The 27,271-nt window shown below is 36.1% G+C and overlaps 1 protein-coding gene across 2 annotated transcripts; it reads left to right on the forward strand.

The window, feature by feature from the left end:
• Positions 1 to 1,279: 1,279 nt before the first annotated feature.
• Positions 1,280 to 26,647, forward strand: TMEM41B (transmembrane protein 41B). Of its 2 annotated transcripts, none has more exons than XM_060605971.3 (8): positions 1,280 to 1,404; positions 1,526 to 1,651; positions 12,484 to 12,601; positions 14,849 to 14,977; positions 20,393 to 20,486; positions 21,040 to 21,144; positions 22,251 to 22,389; positions 24,751 to 26,647. In XM_060605971.3, exons 2-8 carry the CDS (start codon positions 1,531 to 1,533, stop codon positions 24,918 to 24,920), a joined length of 876 nt encoding a protein of 291 aa, XP_060461954.1. In that variant the 5' UTR covers positions 1,280 to 1,404; positions 1,526 to 1,530; the 3' UTR covers positions 24,921 to 26,647. The 2 variants fall into 2 exon arrangements, with proteins under 2 accessions (XP_060461954.1, XP_060461955.1); XM_060605972.3 differs by having other exon boundaries at positions 1,299 to 1,404; positions 1,529 to 1,651.
• Positions 26,648 to 27,271: the final 624 nt, after the last annotated feature.

Consider the following 27,271-nt stretch of genomic DNA (forward strand, 5'->3'; position numbering starts at 1 on the left):
TTCATAAATATAATTTTCTATGGTTGAACATTTATTCAGCGAATTTATTGAATGCCCACTTAGATGCTGGCACTCTGTCAGCTGCTGGGGGATACAATGGTGAACAAAAAGACAAGGCCCTTACATTGTAGAGGTGGCAGACAATGAACAAGTAAACAAATAATCCAAATAATAATTGCTTTTAATGACGATCATGAAGGAAATAAAATGGGGAGCTACCTCCTAGAGTGGTCATTGAAGGTCTTTAAAAACATTTTTTTTTTAAACGTGTATTTATTTTTGAGAGACAGAATGCGAGTGGGTTAGGGGCAGAGAGAGAGGGAGACACAGAACCAGAAGCAGGCTCCAGGCTCTGAGCTGTCAGCAGAGTCCCACGCAGAGCTCAAACTCACGAGCTGTGAGATCATGACCTGAGCCCAAGTCTGACGTTCAACCGACTGAGCCACCCAGGTGCCTCTGAAGGTGTTAATGCAAGTAGGCAGAGGTTGTGTACATAAAAGTTCCCTTCGACAAGCTCCCATAATTTAGTCAACTATTGTTTAGCGTTGGGTTTTTAGGTTGCTTCCACATTTACCATTATACTAATAAATAATGCTGTTAGGAATAACTCCCTGTGTATCCTTACTTCCATGAAATAGTTTCTTAGAAATATAATTACTGGATAGGAAGAGTATTTTATACAGACTGCCAAGTTGCTCTCAAGAGGAAATTCCAATACACTCACCAATAAGCTGAACACTGTTCTGAGATTTAAGTGTGGAAAAAGTTAACAGTCAACAACGGCACGTTTGGGCTCAGTGAAAGAAAAAGCTAAATGAGGCGACCTGGGTTTGCTAGTGAGGGGCGACAGGGTGAGGCAATGGGAAAGCTTCTAAACCCTTTTCTGCCATCCTGTGACCTTCACAGGTTATAGCTCCTCTCTGATCCTTAACTTTCCTTAAACTCGATCGGTTCGGATCAGGCTTTGTATTTTTCAACATTTTCAGACGAAACATCTAGACCCGACAGAGTGAAGACAGCCGCTTGGAGAATTGGTGAAGTCAGTACGCTGAATCACCATTCGCTGCGAAACGCCAACTAATCACTCGCGGGCACTTCCGGCGGCCGGGACAAAGGGTTTGAAGTTTCAAGGACCGCACTTCCGGATAATTAAAGCTGCGCATTAGATGCCTCTTGTCCTCGAGCTACAACCGATTCCGGGACTGCGACTGCGCATGCTCCATACAGTCGTGAGCAGGGGCGGGGCAGTGAACGGGGTGGGCCAGGGCCCTGACTTGTCTCGCGGTTACTGGGCGAGCGTGAGCGCGCGAGGCACGGGGGTGGAGCGGGGCGGAGCCTACTCCGAGTGGGCGCTGTAGGTTTCAGCAGAGCGTCGCTGTGCTCTCCGGGCTGAGGTCGTCTCAGGTGAGGTGGTCGCGCCGGAAGTGGCTGTGGCTGCGGCTGTGGCCCCTGGTGTAAGAAGCCTGAGGCGGAGGTGTTGTTAAGCGGGGGCGGCATCACTTCTCTTCCTTCACCTTCCCTGCAGCAGCCATGGCGAAAGGCAGAGTCGCCGAAAGATCGCAGACGGGGGCACTCCACACGACCCCTGTGGGGGACAGGGCAGCGGGGACGCGCGGTCTCATGACGCCAGGCAGCGGAGACTACTTGAAGGGTGAGTAGAACCGGAATCAGAGCTGGGGTTGGCCCAGAGGGGGTAGTGTGCCGGAGGGGCTTCGGAGTAGAAAGGACCCCGGTCTGTCCCAGGGATTTTCGAGGGGGCCTGCTTGGCACCCAGGGGCGCGGGAGCAGAGAGGGTTAGGGACCTGGGCTTGCTTGGGCCGCTGCCCACCTCAAGGCCAGACACTTAGGAGGTGGCTCGTAAATGCTGTTGTAGTTGAATTCAATTAAAAGAAGTGATGACACTGGCTTGTTTGAAGCTCAGGGAGGTTGTAAGCTTCATAATATTGAAGCTAGACAGAGCTGGAAGGAACTTCAAGACTCTTGCTTTATTTTCACTGATGAGGAAACTGAGGCCCAGAGTGGATATGGAACTTGCATAAAGTCACAAGATTAGTCAAGTAGTAGTTAAGAGCAAGGATTTAACTATGTCCAGGTGCCACTTCCAAGTGGCCTGCTCAACCACTTATGACTTTGGACTTGTTATCTTTAAAAACTCAGTGTCTAAACTGTACAGTGGGGATGACAAAGGTGATAGTAATAATAGCTTGCCGTGTGGATTACGCAAAAATAATGGATGTAAAGCATTTAGTGTAGTGGCTTGTGTGAAGTGGAGACTAAATAAATGTTAATTATTATCATAGCTGAGATCTCCCATTCTCAAGCTTTTTTCCATTACACCATTCTGGCATTTCTCTGAACTTTAAATATTATTTTAAGAAGAAAGCATACCTCGAAGCTAAATACTTTGATTCCATCTTGGCATAGAGATTTTCACTGCTTTTCAAAAGTTAAAATGATTAAATTCTTTAAATATTTTTTAAAAAGCCCATAAACTTGAAGGGATCGTAACAAATGGCCATTGTGGAACACCACCGGTGATGGGTAGGGAGAGGGTCTTTGAAGACTGTCTAGCAACATCATAAGTATAGACAACAATAATGTATTGCACACTTTAGTTTAAAATCTCTTTAGTCTAATTTGACTTTTTAGGCTTTATGTATTTGGGTATTTCTCCATCTTATAGACAGTAGAGCCAAATAACTTCAAAACCCCAAAAATGAATTGTTGTTTAAGTATAAATCCACTCTAAATTAAAGGAACATTGTTTTGAAGATGCTGTTATGGAGAGTGACAATAATCCAAGTGTGTCCTGAAGACTTCTTCAGGAAGTCTTTCCAGATAGGTCATTTCTAAAGATTGTCATTTGGTTTGCAGTAGCAGTCAATTTTTTTTATTACTGATTTTTGTTGTTTTAACCTAAAGCTATTTGGAAAATAAAACCTTGAAACCTCCAAAATGCTTTTATAATTGTTTATCTTTTATCATTAGAATAACCCATTCAACACAATTATTTTTATGATGCTATCAAACGACTTCTGTGCACTACACATCTATAGAAGGATAGAGGGAGATGTGAAGGCATGCCTTCAGGAAGAAGTAGGGTTTGCATTGTTAGAGAGAAGGTAAGGGATTCTGGGCGGAGGAAACATTAAGCTGGAAAGTTAGTGTGAATCTTTATGTCAGTAAACTTATTAACATTAATTTGTCAGGAATGGAGGATTTCTGTTGGGTATAGTAGGAGATAAGGTTGGCCATGATCAAAGTAATGTTGGTACAGAGGGATTTAAGTGCAAAGTTAGTGTTGTGTTTTTTTTTTTTTTTTTATGTTTATTTATTTATTTTGAGAGAGAGACAGCAGGGGAGGGGCAGAGAGAGAGGGAGAGAGAGAATCCCAAGCAGGCTCCTCACTGCTAGCGCAGAACCAGATGTAGGGCTCAAACTCACAAACCGTGAGGGATCACGACCTGAACTGAAACCAAGAGTGGTTGCTTAACCGACCAAACCACCCAGGTGACCAAACCACCCTGGCGCCTCATTGCAAAGTTAGTTTTTTGATCCATCCTGTTAATTAGTGATTTCCAGTGTTTTCTTTTTCTTCTCTGCCTCTCAGTTTCTGTCTCTGTGTCTCTCTCTTTAATTAGTGTTAGGAATTCTTTCTCTGGGCAAAAGATTTTGTAGATCCCTTACATGATAGGGTTTGGTTGCTTATGGTAATGGTAATGAGCTGGTGATGTGGTGTCATTAGTAACTATTTAGCAACCAATTTTCCAGATTATGAAAAGCAATTTTTGTTAATTGCAGATGGTATCTGGTTTAACATCTCAAAAAATTAAAGGTTTTGGAGAAGAGATAAAAATTTTAATAACTTTTTTTAATGTTTATTTTTGAGAGAGAGAGATAGAGAGCAAGTGGGGGAGGGGCAGAGAGAGAAGGAGAAGAGCTTGATGTGGGGCTGGCTGAGTGTTGTGAACTGTGAGGTCATGACCTGAGCCAAAATCAAGAGTCGGACGCTTAACTGACTGAGCCACCCGGGCGCCCCAAATTTTAGTTAACTCTTGATTGAGAAATTCATCTATGTAACTTTGACAAATAGTTGTCATTGTGTGTATGCTTGAACTACTTTACATTCTACATGCAGTGTTTGGTATGTTTTAGTGGATTCCTTGCCATGACTCTGATCTCTAGTCTAACATCTGAGCCTTACAGACTGAGGACCACTGTGAAGACTTGACCAAGATAATAACACTGAGAGTCTAATTCTTGCATGATGAGGAAGAGTAAGTAAGAAGCACTTATGAGGCTCTTGATCTAATCTACATGCAAGAGTGCCTGAATGAGGGTATTTTATTTTCTTCTGTGTTATTTGTTCTGGCTGATTTGTTTACTAGCAAGTCATAGAAGTTTCCCACTTCGATTCAAGAGAACTGCTAGGACTGTGTTTTTTAAATATATATAGATCATCATCCTTGTGAGCAGCGAGAGCCCTGTGAGATCAGTTTGATGGGTAATGATGAGTCATTTTAAAAAATGGAAGAGAAAATAGAGTGCTTCATATGTAGTAGGGCATAAGTGTTCTTTGAATTTTATTTTTCGTTTTATAGATTTTTGTGTGTACTAATCATGATATAAAGCCGTTTATTATGATTGCAGCCAAAAATGTTTGAGAAACATTGTCTCAAAGTTGATTTTACTACTTTTAGAAGACAATATTGTTCAACTTTGGATAATACACCCCTCTCAGATGCCTGTTCTAGATCCTGCCTTGTTTATTTGGTTCAGTAAATATTCTTTGAGCATCTGCTGTGAGCAAGGTACTGGCCTAGAGGAAGAAAGAAGCTCTGATTACTGATAACCGGAAGTTAAGACTAAAATTGGCAACTGGATGTCAACCAAGGTGTTAGTATAATTTGTTGAGACAGTCTCAACCAAAACATTATGTATCAGGATTTTTGTGCTTATCAATAGAAAATACAATTGAAACCCTTGCTGAAAGAAGGTTGATTGATATATATAACTAAAAAATTGATAGATTAAGTGGGATTCCCTGGCTTCAGCCTGGAACCAGTGGCCCAATGAGCCCAGTGATCAGGATCAGATTTCTTTCATATCTTTGATGTCAGCTTTACCTTAAGGTTGATTTCTTGTGAAGGTCCAGGTAAGCTAAATACGTCCTTGATAACTTTGATAATGTTTTTCCTAGCATTGCCAATAAAAAATCTAAATATTCACACTGATTAAATCAGACTGTCTTAGATCAAATGCTTGTCCCTGAACCTATCACTGTTATCAGATTGGCTCAACCTGATTCATGTTTGACACCTAAAAAAATGGGAGTAGGAATGAGGCTAACTCAGTTTTCCCAAAGATGGATCTCTGTGATGGGTCACTCATGATTTTTCTCTATTTGTGCTCAACCATCTTCGTGAAGAAGGTGAATTTATATTACTGGTATTGGGTTAGATTAGATATAAGAAAAGGGTAAGGATTCTAATCAATGGTGTTGCTTCAGATGATATATCATGAAATCGAGGTTGGGCATGGAAGGAAGAAAAGTGAGGAGCCCAAGAGAAGGGAGAAAATGGAGGGAATAAGCTCACGAAAGAATAAAGGTGATCAAGGAATAGCATGTTGGAATTTAAAATGTCCAAGGTAGAGCAGTGTCGGGATGTGAGAACTTAGTGTGTCGCTGAAAGTGGGTGGCTAAAGTTGAATAGAAATGAACCTTAAAGACTTTTGAGCCTGGGTGGATCATCTAAATGGATGATGAATCTTTTAGGATTACGAAGAAATTTATTATAAGCTTGATCTCAGTCTTTGGTGAATGGAGGTGGGAAGCATCTGAAAGTGGTTAACTGAGTCTGAAGGTATGTGGATTGAATGGTACCACAATTGCAGGGCATAATCCTTAGAGAATGAGCTTTCGTACAAAATTGGTAGTGCCATTTTGTCTGGTACCTACAAACATGTTTTGTGTGTGTAATAGTCGATTATTTGTATTTTATAGTTATCTTAGCTGTTTACATTTATACTTGATGATACTGCTACCATTTTTTTATTTTTAAAAATTAAAAAAAATTCTAAAGCCCTTGAAATAAAATTTACTTACAAAAATACTGCAGTAGATTCTTGTGACCTTGAACACTTGTTAGAGTTTCTGTAAAGAGATGGGTCTTTTGCTTCTTCATGGTAGAATCAAGTAAGTTTAGAAAACATTGAATGTTGAGAACCTGATGACCTGATGGATCTGATGACCAGTAGAGTCATTCCTAAAATCTTGCAGATTTAGGAAGATTTTGCTTTTCAAAGGTTTTTTTTGTATGTATGTTTGTATGTCTGTATTTAAGAGAGAGTGAGCACGGGAGAGGGAGGGAGAGAGAGAGAGAGAGAAAGAGAATCTAAAGCAGGCTCCATGATCAGTGTGGAACCTGACTCGGGTCTTGATCCCATGACCCTGGGATCATGACCTGAGGCGAAATTAAGAGTTGGATGCTCAACTGACTAAGCCCCCCTATGCCCCTCAAAAGATTTTGATATGAAAATAGTAATGAAAATAGGGAGCTACTATAGGGCCATTAAGGTTATGACTTTTCAGAATAGATATATGCATATTAGGAGTTAGAGAAAAGGTGATCTTAAGAGGAAGAATTGAAGATACTGGGTGCATAGAGAAGAGACAATTCTTTGAGCAAAATCTGGAAGGAAGTGTGTTGGCATTTAATGCAAAGATAAGGGGAAAGGAGCAAGGGAGGATAATTTGAGGAACAGATCTTAAGGTAGAGATTGGGAAGCTCACTGAAGTGTGGAGGGAGTGTCATTGTTTGAGAATTGATGAAGATAGAATTAAAGGCTTGAAGAGACTTGAAATAGCCCTTTTGGAGTGTGCTGTGAAAGGATTATTTGCTAGTGATAACCTTATTTGAAGATAGAAAAAATTGTGAATTTGTAGGCTAAGAGAACATAATCTTGACTTTCTCTAGTAGTCTAATAGTAATTTTCGCCTGGGAGGAGGTTGGAAAGCAGAATATGGGGATAATTCAGATTGGGAATTAGTATGATGGAAGATGTGAAGGTTAATGAATGTGTAAAGTACTGTTGTGGATAGCTCTAAATGCTAAATGACATGGTACATTATAAAAATGTATGCTATACATGTAGATGTATAATTATTATTAAAACAAGATTTTCAACTTTTATTTGTGTAGAACTCTAAATCAATTACATGCTAGTCTCTGGACTTAATAGAATTACACTCAAGAATAATTGTTGAATCATAATATCTAACAACCCCTAGTTACCAGTTAGTGTGAAAGAAAGGAGAGCTTCAGGGGCGCCTGGGTGGGTCAGTCGGTTAAGCAGCCTACTTCGGCTCAGGTCATGATCTCGCGGTCCGTGAGTTCACGTCCCGCGTCGGGGTCTGTGCTGACAGCTGAGAGCCTGGAGCCTGTTTCAGATTCTGTGTCTCCCTCTCTCTGACTCTCCCCTGTTCATGCTCTGTCTCTCCCTGTCTCAAAAATAAATAAAACGTTAAAAAAAAATTTTTTTTTAAAAGAAAGGAGAGCTTCAATATTGAAGGTCATTTATTTTCTGCATTCTCATCAGTTTGTTTTCTGTGTTACTGTTGAACACAATGCTTGACAAAATTTGCCTAATTTTAAAGAGTGCAGAAAATAGGTATCAAGTTAAACATGGAGGTTAATTTTATTCAAATGTCTATGTGTTTCATCATCCAACTGTAAGACAACAAGTAGCAGTCAGAAATGTGTACTCTGGGAGCATTCAGGGTAGTGTTCTGTAGTCCAGTTAAATGTTGCCCGACACCTTTCTTCCCTCTGACTCCTTACTTAGGACTGGCAAATTAATAATGGGAAGAAAATACTATAGTTTAACTTTAAAGCTAGCTTGCTTAATGTCCTACTTAATTTTTTTTTAAAGATTTTATTTTTAAGTAATGTCTATACCCAATGTGGGGCTCACTCACAACCCAAGATCAAGAGTCTCTTGTTCTACCGACTGGGCCAACCAGCCACCCCTAATTGTTAATTTAAGAGAACTGTATAACCTGTTGAAATCTTATTATATTTAACTACAGTATGGATTAGAAAGCTGTAAATTCTTCTTATCTTTTAGTCTTCAACCAAGTTTCTACCTGCTCTGTGAATCTTGCCTCCATTACTCCAGCCCAGTAATCTTGCTTTCCTATATACTCAAAACCCCTTTGTGCCATTCATTCCTTGGTAATCTAGCTAATGGTGCTATCAGTTTCTTAGAAGCAGAGATTGAGGAAAACATTTTGTACATAATAGATGCTCAGCAGATCGTCCTAAGCAACTCTACATTTGACTGCATACCTTGCAGAGCAGAAGTCCTAAAGGAAAGTACCGAGAAAGAGGTGGGGGTTGGGGGGATATCAGCCATTTATTCTTACAATTCTTGTGTGCACAAATGTCTCCCATATGAAAAACAAAAAAAAAAACAAAACAGTGGTTTTGAAGAGTTTAAAAGATGCCAGTAATATTAAATTATTTGTATCAGTCCTTTTTGTACTCTGGACTTGATTCAAGCAGGGAAGTAAGTGAAAAGTGAAGGCTGAGCAAGTTAATTCCAGGTAGATTTAAAAGTAGCATGCCTTTAAGAAGTAGCAGGCCTTTCGAATAATTGTACAGAGTATGTGTGTGTACATACACTTTGCTTTGATGTCAGCCCATAGAAAACTATGCCATAAACCTCAATGTTTATATATTACTTTTATTTCTTTTCCTGTGGATTACCTCTTTATTTAACAAAGTAGGAAAATAAAATTTTAGCCTAGTGAGAAGTTTGTGTTTCAGTAGATTTTCTATTTAAAATCACATTTTTGGGGGCGCCTGAGTGGCTCAGTCAGTTAAGCGTCTGACTCTTGGTTTTGGCTCAGGTCATGATCTCACGGTTCATGAGTTCAAGCCCCACATCAGGCTCTGTGCTGAGCTCCCTGAGGCTCCCTCTCTCTCTGCCCCTCCTCTGCTCTCTCTGTCTCTCAAAATAAAGAAACTTTAAAAAAATAAATAAAAAATTAAAAAAAATACATTTTTGGTTGAATTGGTTTTATTGCACACTGATTTTTTTTGTCACTTTTGGCTGATTATTCTTTTCTTTTTAGAGTGAGTAAATATGATTTCTTAAATTCTCAAGATAAGCATTGAATTAGATATCATAACCAAGGCAAAGATATGGACAATTAGGCATTTGTTATCATAAGATTCTGCAGAGATCTTTTCATATTATGCCTACCTCAGATGTTTAAGGTCTCTGTTCAATTTTCTGTGCTGCAAAACATACAAATACATTAGTGGATTAATGAACTATAGTGTTCAGTGGCAGGCATCCTGGTTTATTACTCCATTGAAGCCATCTTTTGTAGTATTTTATGATCCCATTGCTTCCTGCAGTAAATTTTAGAAATATGATATGAGTGGAGTGCCTGGGTGGCTCCATCAGTTAAGCGTCCAACTCTTGATTTCAGCTCAGGTCATGATCTCATTGTTCATGAGTTCAAACCCTACGTGGGGCTCTGTACTAAGTCTGCTTGTGATTCTGTCTGTCCCTCTCTCTGCCCCTCTGCAGCTCATGCTCTCTCTCTCTCAAAATAAATAAACTTAAAAAAAAAAAGAATATTTAAAAAAAAGTATGATATGAGCAAGTAAATTTCTATTTGTAACTTGGTTTTTTAAGTACAGTCATTTTTTTTTTAATAGTTGAAGTAAAGTCTTTTTTTTAACTTTAGTGTTCACATACTAGAGCTTGATAAACCTAATATTGTCTTTCAGAAAGTCAGCTTTAATGAACAGATAAGAACAATTTGTATCTGGTATATCAAAGCACCAAACCTAAGCAATTTGTGTTATAGCAGAAATTATGAGTTGATTATACATGGATATTAAAGGGCTTTGGGGATATACTTTATGCCATTCAGTTCCTTAGGAATTTTTTTAATAGTGCAACCTCCTTAGGGCCTCTATTTACTTACCTATAAAATAGGCAAAGTGGGCCATATTGTTTTCTCTTAAGTTTTAATGTACATGCAGATCACCTGGGTATCTTATTAAAACACAGATTCTGATTTAGTAGTTTTGGCATGTTTGCCTGAGAATGTGCATTTTTTAATGTTTATTCTGAGAAACAGAGAGAGTGAGCTAGCAGGGGAGGGGCAGAGAGAGGATCTTAAGCAGGCTCCGCTCTGTCAGCATAGAGTCCAATGCGGGGCTTGATCTCAAGAACCAGGAGATCATGACCTGAGCTGAAACTAAGAGTCGGATGCTTAACTGACTGAGCCACCCAGGCGCCCTCTGAATCTGCATTTCTAACAAGCTCCTGGTGATACCAATTCATGTAGTTCACACAGTACACCTTGCGTGGAGCTAGGTGGTTTGTATTGCTCCATGTTTAACATAGAATTGGGCAAAATCTTACCAATTCAGTTGTAAAATATATAAAACTACAATAAAATGAGACAAGGTATAAAAATGAAGTTTGTCTTTTAGTTAAGGCTTTTTGGTTGAAAGGAGCAGAAATAAGTTTTAACTAGCACCAATAAAAAAGGAGATTCTTCCAAATATATGAGACAATCTCGGGGCTCCTGGGTGGCTCAGTTGGTTAAGTGTCCAACTTCAGCTCATGTCATGATATCGCAGTTTGTGAGTTCAAGCCTTGCATTGGCTCTGTGCTGACATCTCAGAGCCTGGAGCCTGCTTTGGATTCTGTGTCTCCTTCTCTCTCTGCCCCTGCCATGCTCACTGTCTCTCAAAAATAAACGTTTAAAACTTTTTTTTTTTTTTAAAGAGGCAATCTCACTGGCATCCGTGAGCAAGAAATGAAATATAGCTAGGTTTTAAGGGAAGTGGAAAGTTAGAAGTTAACAAGTAGGTTAGCTATAGCTCCCACTTGGGCTCTCTGCGTTTTTGTTTTAACCTCCACTCTTACATTTTCTGGTACATGTCTTTGGCCTGCCTTGTCATTATCTGTGGCCTTCACTGCTTGATCTTTCAGCCTCAAGACATACCACCTCTTGACAACAGTATCTCTTTTAGTTCAAATTTTCAAGAGACAATTTGGTCAGCCAATAATGAGTTTCTACTTGAGTCAGGTGTCCAACCTTGGGCAAGTTAGCCTTCTGTTGTTTGGGAAGGTAGTGTTGGAATCAAAGGGCCAACGAGATTAGCCCCTTTGAGAGGAAGGGGAATATGAGAAAGTTTCCCTGAGGAGGAGGGTGTTACTCAACTGTGCAGTGACACCTATCTAATACGTTTATATAAATGTTTGAGAAGAAGAATTTGCCAAATGAACGAATAGAGTACAGGCATTTGTTTTAGGATACTTCATAAAAAGTATGTATAAAAGTTACACAGGCAGTAGTTAGGGAGGGGCATAGTGGTAGATTCATTCTCAGAGAACTAAAAGTAATTCTTATGGTATACATATATTTTTTAATCCCCTGAGCATTAAAAGTATGTACATGGAATAATGGTAAATGTGCACAATAAAAATTATGCCACCACTTCTGTTTCCACAGAGAGCACTACTAAGGTATCTTGGCCTTGCCTCCCCACTAATGACTACTTCCTGATAAAAACAGCTCATTCTTGCTCATTCTTCTACTTGCTCTTTCCAGGATCTCATTCCATACTTTTATCTTTTTATTTATTTATTAATTTTTATTTTTTATTTTTATTTTTATTTTTATTTTTAGAGAGAGAGAGCATGTGAGCGGGGGATAGGGGCAGAGGGAGAGAGAGAGAGAATCTTAAACAAGCTCCACACTCAGCAAGGAGCCTGACACTGGGCTCGATCCCATGATGCTGGGATCATGACCTGAGCCAAAATCAAGAGTCAGACGCTCAACTGACTGAGCCACTCGTGTACCCTGTACTTTTATGTTGCGTATAATTTTTTAGATAACACGAAGAGTACCTTGTAAGGGAATGTGAACAAATTCTGCCATTCTTGGAGTCCCAGAGAGCCACCCAAAACATTTGAGGCTCAACTATATTCTGAAGCGTTTGGTGTAAAAAGTACTGTATTAACATTCACCAGTTGTATTAGTCAATTTCTGGGTTCTTGTGACAGTTGAAGTAATTGCCGCTTTACCTCATTTTTCCTAAGAGGGCATTCTGTCTATGTTGTCAGCTCCCAATATAAATAAATTTGAAAGTCAGTGACAGTAACTAGAGCAATGCCCTCTTTTGTCCTTTGGCTTATCAGCAAATCAATGCTGCAAATTCTGGTGTTCTGTTTTTTCATGTTTCTGAAATGGGTATTTCCCCCCGAAGCAATATGCCTGGTTAATAAATGGCAAATACATTAGTAGTTAAATTTCTATGTTAAAACTGAGCAAAAGTATGAACAGTTTATTGGGGAGGAAAGTCGTTAAGGAAATTATTTGCTGACTTGGAATACTGTCTTTTAAAAATATTTATCTTAATTATAGCTTTTTTTTTTTTTCCCTTTCAGAAAAAGCCTGTGCAGAAGCTGGGTCAGCAAGAATGTCACTTCTTATATTGGTGTCCATTTTCTTATCTGCAGCTTTTGTTATGTTTTTGGTATATAAAAATTTTCCTCAGCTTAGTGAGTAAGTATACAGAAAGAAACTGAAAAATGCCTAGACATTTATAGATAAAGTAGATTAAAAGTTAAACTAATTTGAAGCAACAGAACTGTCATGGTGAGTGTATATTAGCTATCATGATTTGTAGCAAGTCTCTAGTGACACTTATTTAAATACTCTTTCCCAAATATGCCTCCTGATTTTCTGTGCAGGGTTTTCCTAGCACTGCTCCTGTAATTAAAGCCTCATCTTTCTAATGGCTTTCAAATTAAAAAAATATATATAACTATATTAAGAAATAGATTTTTATGTCATGATCCTGTAGGCATGTGCCTGTCCCTTGTACCCCGCTCACTTGCATACATGTATACATACAAAATTAAAGTTTCCTGAAACAGGTGGTGGTCTCTGATATTTTCTAAATTGTTCTATTTATTTAATTTTTCATGCTAGTAGTGACCAAGCAAGCTTATTTTAAAATCCATAAAAGACACCTGTGGTTTGAAAACCATTGATGCTCTTCTTCTCTGCTTTCCCTACCTTTCCATCTATGTTTTCTCCCTTCCTTCTTGTGATCAGTTTGTCTGCTTCTATTCATTCATTTCTATCCCCACCACATCTCTCTCTCCTAGCTCTTTTTCTTTTCCCTGTTTTATGGAAATGATATGACCTGAATAGGTAGTTTTCACAGTGAAATGGACTTTATAAAAAAAATAACTTGTATTATCTTAAATACATCCAAAACTCCTTAGCCAAAACCTTGGGGTGAAATGTGTTTCAGAATTTAGAATTTTTCCATTTTTGGACAGGTAACATGGAACAAATTCTGTTATGTAGTACCTCCAACAGGATCTGGGGAAGGATCCCATTATCAAATTCATTAATAATTTTTGCAGAGGAATGGGCATGATAAAAGACTATGATATTTAAGTGTGGGTCAATTTTTGCTGACAAAAATATGAAGAACTTTTGGTTTTCAGAGTTTTTTGAATTTTAGGGAAGAGATTATGGAGCTGAAACATACTTTAAGAAGGCAAAATATCCCAGGGCTGTTTAACCACAGTAATACCAACCTATGTTAATCATAGATTACATAAAAGACTTACTAAAATGTAGTTAGACTTTCAACCAGAGCCAGACTAGTGTGGTAATGGAGAACTGTGAAATATGATTTCAGGGTGTTTGGAAGTTCCCGTTTCCTCTAAATTCCTTTCAATAACAATTCCTCATGCTTGAAATTTTTGTAATTAAACTTATTTTTATTTTCATACTTTGATTTCTTATGTCAGTGTAAATGCTTTTGGGAGGCTAGCATGTTATATTGTTAGGTTACTATTAGTGTTACTGAATTTTAGATCCTTTCTGGTTTTGATCAAGGAGGAGGCAGTTAAGAGCTGACTGAAAGAGAGCAAGAATATATAGATTAAGGTTGTCTTTGCTCCCAATCTGCTCTAAGAATGATAACATCACTTGTGTACAAGTGTGCTGTTATACACTGTTATGTTCCGCTTATTTCTTTGTGTGTGTGTGTGTGTGTGTGTGTGTGTGTGTGTGTGTACACACCCCTATGAAGAGTTTTTTGGTTTTTAAATTTATAAATGAGAAATCACAGTTTACCTACTATTTTTATAGAAATTAGGCAGCAGTCTGTCATTGTTCTGCAAGATTGGTTAAATTTTATCGTGTAAACAAATGGGCACAATATACATTAAACACAAACGTAATTATTTGAGCCTTTTATAAGTAAGAAATTCAGTTCCAAATAAGGCACCAAATATAAAGTAAGATTAATAGAAAAGGAAAAATGTGTAAGTTTTTATCTGAACTTTGAGTTGAAATATTCCAGAAGATATGTGAACTGTAAATTCATCAAAAATTTTACTTAATTTTAGTTGTAATTAATTATTGATTTTAGCTTCTCATGAGGATTACCCAAAATGATGTTAAATATGTTTTGAATATGCTAACATCAGTAGTTCACTTTTTAACTCAAAATTTATACCAGTGTTGGAGCAAATGCTTTTAATCTAATTTAGTTTGGGTCATTCTGAACTTTCATACATAGATAACATGTCTCAAGAAATTATATTAAATCATTAAAAACAAATAGTTATAGACTTTTGAACTTAAAACTTATGAATTTATGGTTAATATAATACAGATCAAAGCGCCAAATCATTTTGGATAAAACTTCATGTTTTGAACTTGATTTTGATATTATCTTGGCAAATTTCTGCTTTAAAATTTTTCACTTTAATTTTATTTCTTTAGAGAAGAAAGAGTGAATATGAAGGTTCCCAGAGATATGGATGATGCCAAGGCTCTAGGAAAAGTTTTATCCAAATATAAGGACACCTTTTATGTACAAGTACTTGTAGCTTATTTTGCTACATATATTTTGTATCCTTTTAACTGAAAAAACTTAATCTAGTTTTGTTCAAGAAAGAAGTCTTAAAGGGTCTGTTTAGTTATGCATAACTATTTTTTTCTTTTAAAAGTTATTAATTTCATGTAACATTAAATAAAATATTGAAAAATTAAATGGAAAAAATTATCACTTTATCTCCTCAACTCAGTTATTATTTTTGAATATTTACTACCAGTTTTTTTGTATTCTTATTTCACTTATCATAAATATTTTCCTCTCCTCTGCATTATTCAAGATAATTATCTATTTAATTTATGATTGTATTAGTTAATTGATTATTTTAATTTAGTTTATTTGTTTTGAATAGTCACCACAGCATAATTTTTAAAAATACTCCCTTAGGTTTGAAGATATAATTTGTAATTAATTTTTTGCTTTTATACATGTTGTGTTATAAATCTTTCTGTTTGTGATTTTTTTCTTCCATTTAATGGTTTCTTTGTAAAAAGATCTTAAGTGGAAAATTAGTCATTCAAAGGATATAAATTTTTAAAATAACTCTTGGTATATATTTCTTTATTTTATAGAAATATATGTTGTATTAATTAGTCAGGAAAATAGCTTTATTCTTCCTGCGTATTTTCAAACTGCTTATGCTGCTGGTGATTAGTCTTCCAGTTACAGGCTTTAACTTCAATCTGATTTTTGTATCTTTTATTTTAATCCAACCTATTTTCAAATCTTCTCATTTAATGAAACACATTATCTCGATTCTGTAAAGGTAATCATTCTCCTTTTGAAACCAACATTTATTTTTAAAAGTTAAACTAGTTACTTTATTAATTCTCTCAAACTCTTTATATTCTTGCTTCCTGTTTTATTTCCTGAATTTCTTTTGGCTTATGGGACTTCGCAATTAAAACTTTTTCTTGTAAAATTCATTAGCATTTTCTTTTCTTGGATTTATAGTAGACTAGATATTATGTACTTAACATATATATATGTTTTTCTATACTTGCCTCCTTATATAAATGTTGTCAGTATATTCTTAAATACCCTGAAGCAGTTATTCCTAGCATAAACAGTTTGTTATTAAGTATGTTAACAAAAACTTTTGCTGATAATACAAACATTCCTTTATCTACCTGGTGAGAATACATTTTTATTTAGGCACTTTGTCATCTTATTTATTATGAGAAAAATCCAAATTTGGGAAAAATTTAGAGAATAATTATTATGCATCTGTCTTTCAGCAGGTTATTTGGCAGCTATTTGTAAAGTGATTTAATAATACATAAACTGTTTTAAGAAATCCATAACTGCTCCCCTTTCCTACTAATTCCATTTTAGAACCTATCTGGGAAAACCATAGTGTTAGTGTTAGACTTAAAGGTTATTTTGCCTCTATACACTTTAACCATAAATTAAAATATTTTCCTCAAGTAAGATAAAAACTTGATTCCTTTTTTTAATTTGGCATTTATAAGGTTTTTGTGAACAAGGCATACAGTTTTTGTTTACTTTGGAAAGTCATCTTTTTTTTTTTTTTTTTTTTTTAACCCTACTTTGCCTCTCAGCTTTGGGAGGGATAACATGTCTGAGGGATAAAGGAGATACCCACTCATAAGGTCAGTCAACCAGTTAGCATAAATGGATCTTCACAATCTCTGGGGTTATAAATGTTATAGCCTAGTTGTCTTAATATCCATATGCAAATTAGTAGAAAAGGATAAACTGTCCTATAGAAAGTGAATTGAAAGTGTAAGAAGGGCTTTATTATTACAAAATACAGGGGCACCTGGGTGGCTCAGTCGGTTAAGCGGCCGACTTTGGCTCGGGTCATGATCTCGCAGTCCGTGAGTTCGAGCTCCGCGTCAGGCTCTGTGCTGACAGCTCAGAGCCTGGAGCCTGTTTCAGATTCTGTGTCTCCCTCTCTCTGACCCTCCCCCATTCATGCTTTGTCTCTCTTTGTCTCAAAAATAAATAAACGTTAAAAAAATTTTTGAAAAAAAAAATATATTTGGTTTGAAGTTTTAAATTTTATCAATTTTTAAATTTTTTTTAATGATTATTTATTTTTGAGAGAGAGAAAGACAGTATGAGCAGGGGAGGTGCAGAGAGAGAGACAGGGAGACAGAATCCGAAGCAGGCTCCAGGCTCTATGCTGACAGCTCAGAGCCAGACTTGAACTCAAGGACCGCGAGATCATGACCTGAGCCAAAGTCAGACGCTTTACCGACTGAGCCACCCCAGGAGCCCCTAAGTTTTACATTTTAAATATTAGTTAATAGTAAAAATACATATATTGGTTAATATTGTCAATTCAGGAGGTTTTATTGCATATTGTTATTGTTGCCTTGATATGTAAGTGATTGTAATGATTTTACATCTCATTTTAGATTTTTATAACATAACTTGTTAAGTTCATGTTGTCTTATAATTTTCTATTTTCACTTTTGAATCTTAAGCTCTTTATTAGAAAGATACTTTTTAAAATTCAGTGAACAAAAAAGAGAAAAGACTTTATCTTAGGGCATATAACTGATACAGTGTTAATTAATAGAAAGAAATATAATTGAACAACATGTAATTTTTAAATTTTCTAGTTGACATTAGAAAAAGTAAAAAAACACTTGAAATCAATTTAAGTAATACATTTTACTTGAACCAATATGTCAAAATATTATCATTTTAACACGCAATCAGCATAAAAATTGAGGTATTTTTACATTCTTTTTTCACACTAAGTCTTTGAAATTTGTGTGTTTTGCACTTATAGCACTTGAGTTCAGACTACATACATTTCAGTGTCTCCATAGTTACATATGGCTAGTGGCCACCGTCTTCAGCAGTGTAGTATTAGTACCTTCACTGGTATTATGTAATGTCAAACTTGAATATAAATGGCTTTTTACATTATAATTATTTTATTCATAATCAGTTTTTTAATTTACTAATTATATTCTAAGTACAAATCTAGTGTTTTGAGCATTCAAAGGTAGAACAACTATTTCCATCTGGGGCACTAGGGAATTACGGGTAGAGATGGCACAGTCTCATTCTGAGCAGATCTAGAGCAGAGCTTACAAGCACAGGGTGTGGTTAACAAGTGATCAGTCATCCAGTTTAGTTGGACTATAGGGTATGAAAAGGGGAGGATAGAGACACAAGTGTAGGGAGATAGGACAGACACTGCACTCAGACTGTAGAGGACTTTGAGTACCAGGCTGAGGAATTTAGAATATTCAGTGGTATTGGGTAGTCACTGAAGACTTTTGAGCTATGGATGACATTAAATGTGTCACCATCATCTCTTTTTTTTATTTCCCTAAGGCTAAAATCTTAGGGTAATTTAAAAATTTCTTTTATTATGGAAAATTTTAAACCTACACTAAAGTAGAGAAAATCATACAGTGGACTCCTGTGTACCCATCATCTAGCTTCAGTAGTTATCCATATTATACCAGTTTTGTTCTTGGTGGTTACCTTTCTTTGGCTTTGTATTTTGGGCTGTTTAGAGAAAAAAGGGAATAGGTAGAGGACTCTGTTTAGGGTTGGGAAAGGAAGATAACATTTACTTTGATTTAGGACATGCAGAATTTTAAATATTCAAATAGAAGTATCTGTACCCAAATGTCAGTAGGGAACTGGTTGCATAAGCCATGGCAAGTCTAAACACTGGAGTGTACTTAAAAATGAGAAATGTCTCGGGGCGCCTGGGTGGCTCAGTCGGTTAAGCGGCCGACTTCGGCTCAGGTCATGATCTCGCGGTCCGTGAGTTCGAGCCCCGCGTTGGGCTCTGTGCTGACAGCTCAGAGCCTGGAGCCTGTTTCAGATTCTGTGTCTCCCTCGCTCTGACCCTCCCTCGTTCATGCTCTGTCTCTCTCTGTCTCAAAAATAAATAAACGTTAAAAAAATAAAATAAAATTAAATTTAAAAAAAAATGAGAAATGTCTATGTGGTTAAGGCATTCTTACCTCCAGGATATAATGTTAAATGAAAAGAGCAAGGTGCAGAATAGTAAGTCAGTATGCAATGTTTTATCTAAGCAGGGGAGGATGATATGAGTACACACATACACAAGGAGATAATTTATCTGTTTTTGAAAAAAATTATTTTTTTTAATGTTTATTCATTTTTGAGAGAGCACAAGCAGGGGAGGGGCAAAAAGAGAGAGAATCTGAAGGAAGCTCCAGGCTTAAAGCTGTCAGTGCAGTCGTGGGGCTCAAACTCACAAGCCTGATCATGACCTGAGCTGAAGTTGGATGCCTAACCGACTAAGCCACCCAGGCGTCCCAAGAAAGGGTATTTTTAAAAGCCAATACAATGTTTACCTGTGGGGAGAGAGATGACAGAGGGATGGAAGTCATTCTCTAGATGTACTTTATTGCGTAGATTTGACTTTAGAACCAAGTAAATATTTTACATAATTATAAAATGAGTTAAATCAGGGTGAAAAAATAAACAGGAAAAAATCATTACTTTTGGCCATGAGACAGGTGGATGAGTAAGTCAGGTTGCAAGGAGACAGGGAGAGAATCTCCTCTGAGGAAGTGAAGGTGAGGCACACTAGCTGGATAGAATACGTTGGTCAAGGAAAGCCTAGGTTTTCTTGAATTCATAGGCATCAGAGTGGGTTTATACAGCAGGGATCCTGTGGAAGAGCAAGAAACTGAAGATGAAAGAAGCCAGAAAAAAGAAAGGAGATTGAGATGAAAACATGAATAGAGTAGGAGAATGGGTGAAGATAGAAATTTTAAAAGAAGCATAGATGTTGAAGGAATTCACTCTGACTTGTAAGTAAATCATGTTAGGGGTTTTTAAAAGGGGGTAGGGGGATTCCAGACTAAAACTGGGAGCAAACAGGAAGTAGTAAAAAGCATAATTCTTAAAAGTAAGGTTTGTGATCTTTATTCTGTAACCTCTATCCTTTTTTTTAATGAGTAGTGCATTGAGGTAAATGTTTATAAGTTAAATTAGAAGCAAGTAATTATCATACCCTAGATTTCCACAGAAACCATGTTTCTTGAACACATTTAGGAGTAAATGCAGTGCATTAGAGAAGCATATAAGATTACTGAAGACCTTTGTTCTCTCTCTTTCTCTCTCTCTTTTTTTTTCCCCTCCCTTTTGTTTCTTTTGCCAAAGTGCCCAGTTCTTTATCTGAAACACATTGGATATTTGTCTTGGTTTTTCTTTCAGTAACACACTCTTAATAGCATTGTATTTATAATAATGCTAGAAAATGGTCAATTTAGAGTTAAAGGCATCATAACTGATGGTTTTTTAAACTTTTAGATACAATTTTGCTTTCTTAATACTGAGATACAGATACAATCTTATTAACATGATAACTTCTGTATTGATACTTGTTTTCTGAAATGTTTGATTTGTCTTTTAAAAATTCCATTGTATTATGTTTTAATCCTTAACTTAGAAGTTAACAGCTTGCAAACATTTGCTATTCCAGGCTCTATATTTCTCAGTATACTCTCAGGGTTTCTTTATCCCTTTCCGCTAGCCTTATTTCTTGTTTGTTTGGTAAGTATATAAAATGAATTTGGGAGACTAGAAAAAAAGTAGCTTTTGATAGAATGATGAGGGAGAAGGATGGCATCTGGTCCCACTAGTTTGTGTAAACATAAACTCATTAGTTTTAAGAGGTGATTAATGTTTAAGTAATATCTTTTAACTCCCCCCATAAGCAGATGTTATAGTTTGCTTTTTTCTTAGAACAGGGGCATCACAGACTTAAGTCCAGAGCTGGAGGTGGTATTTTCAAGCATAGCAGTTGAAAAAAAATTCGCTTTTAAATTTTATTCTTAGGCTAGTTAGATGCTATTATTAACTATTTGGATGTAATCACTAAGTTTAATCATAAGTGCCAGTTTGTTATAGTTATTCTCAGTTATAATTTGGTCTGAGAAGGGACTGGATCAGATGGGTTCTTGTTCTGTGCACGAGAGATGTCATGTAGAGTACCCTCCCTTAACCCCCCAAAATATATACTATTTGAGCTTTGCTTTAAGTGACTATATCCATGTGACTAAGATGGAAAAGTACACAATGCTTACGGCTTTTTGTTATTTCCTAGTGTTCTGGACTCGGTGCCTCATTCTGCTATATGCTCTCCTATTTAGTTGGGAGGCCAGTTGTATACAAATACCTAACAGAGAAAGCAGTAAAATGGTCACAACAGGTAAACATGTATTTTTTTTTAAGTTATTTAGTGTCATTCTGTGCCTAATTGGGAGGTCAGTGTATAGTCCCTACATAAATTAACCCAGACTCAGGGCTTTAATAAAAATGATTTTTGACCAAAGTAAATTATAGTAGTAGTAGGCAAATAATGAATGTTAATCATTTCAAATATGCAGTTTCTGTACTGTAACAGTAATTGTAATTCTTCATTCCTAGTAAGGTCAGTCAGAGCAGAGAAGTCATCATTCTGGTGAAGACATTCATATATTTGGACACCTCACCTGTTTTGTGTTGATGCAGTCCACTGTCAGTGGGTCACTGAAAAACTTTTATCAACCAACTCCTTGAATGTATTTCATCAGTAGAAATGACTGTTCTCTTTAGTCAGGATTTCTACAAAGACATGCAATGACAAATATAGGCACCACTACACGGAAAGGTTTAATATGATGTTGCTAAGAAAATCTTATTTTTAGAAAGAATTGGAAGAAACAACCTGTTAAATCTCAAAGGAATTCCAGAAATCATTCTGCCTTACCCTTTTGTTTTACAAACTAGGAAATGAGAAATTAAGCATTTTGCTGCAAATCACAATCATTATTTGTAAAGCAAGATCTAGAAGTATAAACTGCTTTTATTTAATTGACTAAATATCTCCCTATACTTGTTCAATCTCACTTATCTAATGAATGAATCACTTACGTAATATATATCATAACACAAAAATAAAGATTAAATTAGAGGCTAGGTTTACTGATGTGCTATACTAGCCTTTTACATTATAGGAAGTTAAAAATTAATCACATGATATGTATCTTATGTATAGTTATAAATTTAATTTTGCTCTTTCAGGTGTAAAGGGTCATTGTTGAGCCATCTAATAGTGCAACATTAAGCTATATGTACAATTAAAAAAAAAAACCTCATCTCATGTTACTTAGCTTTGGTAATGAGATCATTGTCATTTTCAGGTTCCTATGTTGATCATTTCTGCTGGATAGATTCTGAACTGTCAGGGAATGAGAATTTGAAATAAGTATATTAAGGAACTTTTTTTCGTTATTGGCCTTATCTTGATCCTAACTGGTTTCTTTCTTATGACAGGTTGAGCGTCATAGAGAACATCTCATTAACTACATTATATTTTTGAGAATAACACCATTTCTGCCAAATTGGTTTATTAATATCACATCCCCTGTGATAAATGTGCCATTGAAAGTTTTTTTTATTGGCACTTTTCTAGGTAAGGCCTCTGGTTCACGCTGTGTTAGAACTCGTGTACATACCTAACAGTGTCCAGCTGGGCTAGATTTCATGTTCTTTGCACATATTTCAGCACAGAGCCTGGCATACATAAATAGCTATCCTGAAATGTTTGCTGGATTGTGTTGACTTAAGTGTTCCTTCTTTTAAATTTTTTTTTAATGTTCATTTATTTTTGAGAGAGAGAGAGACAGAGACAGAGCATGAGTGGGGGAGGAGCAGAGAGAGAGGGAGACACAGGATCCGAAGCAAGCTCCAGACTCTGAGCTGTCTGCACAGAGCCCAGTGTGGGAACTGCGAGATCATGTCCTGAGCCGAAGTCGGACACTTAACTGACTGAGCCAGCCAGCCGCCCCTGTGTTACTTCTTTTAAAGAAGACTACTTTATTGGATATTTTTTTAATCCTAATAAAAGTGCCCGTTTTGAATAATTTGTTCCCTTGTCTTCTCATCACATTTTGAAATACTGAACTTTAATTTTCAATAGAGTTGATTCTATTTTCTTTTTATTGACATTAGTATTATGGGCATTACGAAAAATATGGGGGAAACAAGGATTCTTGCTTTCAAGGAGCTGGCACTTAATTCTGAAATTAATTAGTGAACATAAAGATGCATTTATGTATTTTGTGAATTCTGATGGTTCTTTAGTAAGAGTATTCTGCTTTTCTTTCAAATTTAATTTGAGTTGTTTAGATACCAACGAAGTGAACAGACCTCTTGTATTAAGTATTGGTTAAAGTTTAAGTTAATACTTACAGATCTTGAAAAGAATAATCAAAATCAGTTTTTTGTTGCTGCTTTTAAAGAATTCATTGAGAAACTTAAAAATCTTAGGGATATTTTGGATTTTGTAAAATAATGTTACAGAATCAGAAGAGAGAATTTTGTCCCCATCTCTTTAATTTTACAGATGGAATACCCGCAGATTTAGTTAACTTCAACTTTGGCTATGGGGCGCCTGGGTGGCTTGTCGGTTGGGCGTCCGACTTCAGCTCAGGTCATGATCTCACGGTCCGTGAGTTCGAGCCCCGCGTCGGGCTCTGTGCTGACAGCTCAGAGCCTGGAGCCTGTTTCAGATTCTGTGTCTCCCTCTCTCTCTGACCCTCCCCTGTTCATGTTCTGTCTCTCTCTGTCTCAAAAATAAATAAACGTTAAAAAAAAAAAAAAAAAAAAAAAAAAAAAACTTTGGCTAAAGTGACTTTTCCAATTTGTTCTGGTTTTTAATAAAATGTAGTTGTTCCATCCATGCTGTGGTATAAACTGTTCTTACTCATATTTTGAGTATCTTTCCATATCTGAGTATCTCCTACCACTTCATTTTTATTTTAAGTATATTCTGTCAAGGATGAATGACAGTTTACTCAATCTTATTGTTGAACATTTAGATTGTTTCCAGATTTTTTGTTGTTTATAATGCTTTGATGAACATCCTTGAGCCTAGGTCTTTGCTCAGGTACATTAGTAGTATTTCCTAAAGTGCAAATTGCTGGATCAAAGCACATTCTTTTTTTAAAAGCTGTTAAGAAATGTTCTAAATTATTTTTTAGAAAATTTTCTTGGGGCGCCTGGGTGGCTCAGTTGGTTAAGCGGCCAGCTTCAGCTCAGGTCATGATCTCTCGGTCTGTGAGTTCGAGCCCCGCGTCGGGGTCTGTGCTGACAGCTGAGAGCCTGGAGCCTGTTTCGGATTCTGTGTCTCCCTCTCTCTGACCCTCCCCTGTTCATGCTCTGTCTCTCTCTGTCTCAAAAATAAAATAAACGTTAAAAAAAAAATTTTAAAAAAAGAAAATTTTCTTGAATTTTTAAATTCCTTATCCTCCAGAGGTAAGTTGAAAGATTGAATTCTTTATATGGAAATAAACTCGAGGGGCCTTATTTATTTTTAATGTTTATTTATTTTTGAGAGAGAGATAGAACACAAGCTGGGGAGGAGCAGAGAGAGAGGGAGACACAGAATCAGAAGCAGGCTCCAGGCTCTGAGCTGTCAGCACACAGAGCCTGACACAGGGCTTGAAACCACAGTCTGAGATCATGACGTGAGCCAAAGTCAGATGCTTAACAGACTCAGCCACCCAGGCACCCCGTGGGGCTTTAAATTAAATAACAATGTACTAAAACAGAGATTACTATATTCTTGTAAGAAATTTTATACACACAGAAAATTTTAATTTTTTAAAATTTAAACATGGGTTTATTTGAATCAGTTTAAAATAGTACATTACAAAGTGTTAGAATAATGTCAGTGCTGTTTTGAGTTCTGAATAATTTTGTGAATATAAAATATATTATATTATAAAATTTTATTTTTTAAAAATGGTTATGTTTTTCTTTTTTCTTTTAGGTGTTGCACCTCCCTCTTTTGTAGCGATTAAGGCAGGAACAACACTGTACCAGCTTACAACAGCAGGGGAAGCTGTTTCCTGGAACTCAGTATTTGTTCTAATGATTTTGGCTCTTCTTTCTATTCTGCCAGCCATCTTCCAAAAAAAACTAAAGCAGAAATTTGAGTGAGAAATCATCTGGGTTTCAGTTTTCCTATCATCATCATCATCATCATCATCATCATCTCAGGATTGGCAGGCTTAGGTGTTAAAATCACCTCTTCAGTAATTGAAATGAGTTTGTAGAATAAAATTTCCTGTCACACAGTTAAAATAATTCATGTAAGAAGTAAGGGAGAGAAGAAAGTAAAAGTGGAAATTGATATATTACGAAAAGTACTGTCAGTAGTTACGATAGACATCTTCTAAATTACTACTCCAACGGTAGCTGTAGATAATCAGTAGCTGTGTAGTGGGAAATTCTTGATCCAACTGATTCAATTTAATAGTTTCATGAACTGGCTATCATATTTATTCTTGACTTGATAATTTAATATTTTCCTCTCTTTTCCCTTACTAATAACTGAAATAGGGAAAGCAAATACAAAATACAAAAGGAAAGATTCTAGGTTTGTAAAAATAGTATTGCAGTTCTTGCTAATGTTAGCCTTCTTCAAGAGCGTAAACTTGAAAACTAAAGCTCAAAAAGGAGATTTACGTTTTCTTCCTTTTTTAACTTTGAGGTAATGGATTTGTTTAGAAGGTACATCAGGTGGACTACTGAATTTGGAAAGGATATCAAGCTGTATCTGTTGTGTAAATTTTATTTTTGTTTATTCCTGTTCTAGATTATCATGGGTTAGTCTGAAATTTAAAATTCTGGCCAGTCTATTTCCATCTTTTTCTAGCTTTCACAGTATTTCTACTGTGCATATAAAAATGGCAATTACATGATAATTGTATTATATTGGTGTTAATGATTTATATTCAGATAATATTTTGTTACACAGTTCCCCTTTGCTATCTCAAAAGGGGATCAAAAACAAACATTCAAAGTATGCAGTTTTTAGATGATAGATTAATTATATTACTTTATATTTTGAAACGGAAGCAGTGGCAGCGCAACACTTAAGTGGTTAAATATAGTTTATTTGTTTCAATAACTGTAAAATTTACCTCATTTATTTATTGGTCTGGTCATTAAAGTATGTATTATGTAATTATCCTTTTTATGCATGATATAAGAATGCCTTGTTTTGGGGTTTTTTGATAGCTTTTTTGTTTGGGGCTGCTTTTGATTAATGCAGTTGCCCAATTTAGTGTGTTTACTTTTTATAACTCCAAGTAAAATTAAATCCTTACATGGTAACTACTCTATTTAAATGGTCCTGGAAAAGCTTAAACAGCTTTCTGCTGCTTGCTTAATGGTAATACCCTTGATTTCCTGATTCTAGGACATAGCTGATATCTAAGGTACTTTGTCAGTTTTACCTTCACCCAAGACTGTCATGTTGAAAAGTACTTTAGCTGTGGGAGAAATCCTTGTATGTTTTTATTGTGAGAGGAATGGTCATCCTCAAAGCCTGTTTCTACTACATAATGTGGACTGATTATTTTTTCTATCACAGTATTAACAAATGGATTTATTGTAAATACAAAGAAAATATATTAATTAATATACTATTCTTACGTCACCTGGCCTTTTGTGTGAAATTATTTGTATTCATTTCTAGCAAGGTTTTTCTTCCTTCCTTATTGGCCAGAGATTGAGTGATAAAGCTTTTGTTATTTTTACAAATGAACTTAAAAACAGAAGTCTTTTTGGACAAAGTTCACTAAATATTACTGTATAAAATGTAATTGAGTACATTTTTATCAGACTTTAAAAATAAAAGTAAGAGCTTGGACTCAGGAGAAGCCTATTTACTCCAGTGTGTATATATTATGTTTATTCTCAGAGTATTATCCCTATCCTTATCATTGATTCTATCCCTTCGTGGATTATTTTTTTCTGAGTTTCTTAGAAAACTGAGCTGCCACTTGGGTGGGGTATATATTCTTCTCCCAAGAGAATAGCCAGTCTTTTTTAGATTCATCGTAATTGGCTGCACCCTAAATGTAGTCAGTGGTCTATATTCATGGATATGTAGACTTGGTCTGATACCAGATTCAAGCTTCAGCCACATCTTGAAGACAATTACATAATAATAACCACCAGAGAGCAAGTATGTGTACACTGGGAGAGGCAAATAGGCTAACTAGGTAGCTGACCCACTGAGACTGCTAAATAATTAGTTAATGGCCTTTCTCTGGAGTTCTATTTGAATATAATATTTCCAAGATACTTAATAAATGCAAATTAAAATGTAATAAGAATAAGAATAAATTGTACTGAAAAATTTAAATGTAGTACTTGGGATTTATTTCATGGAAGTATTTATGTTAAAACAAACTTGCATTGAATAAAAAGTAACATTCTCCTACATTTCTGATGCACATTTTCACCTCTAAGAACAAAGAAAATTTTGAAGACCTTTTATT

This window comes from Panthera onca, chromosome D1 (genome assembly GCF_046562875.1).
Source record: "Panthera onca isolate mPanOnc1 chromosome D1, mPanOnc1 haplotype 2, whole genome shotgun sequence".
Lineage (NCBI taxonomy): Eukaryota > Metazoa > Chordata > Mammalia > Carnivora > Felidae > Panthera > Panthera onca.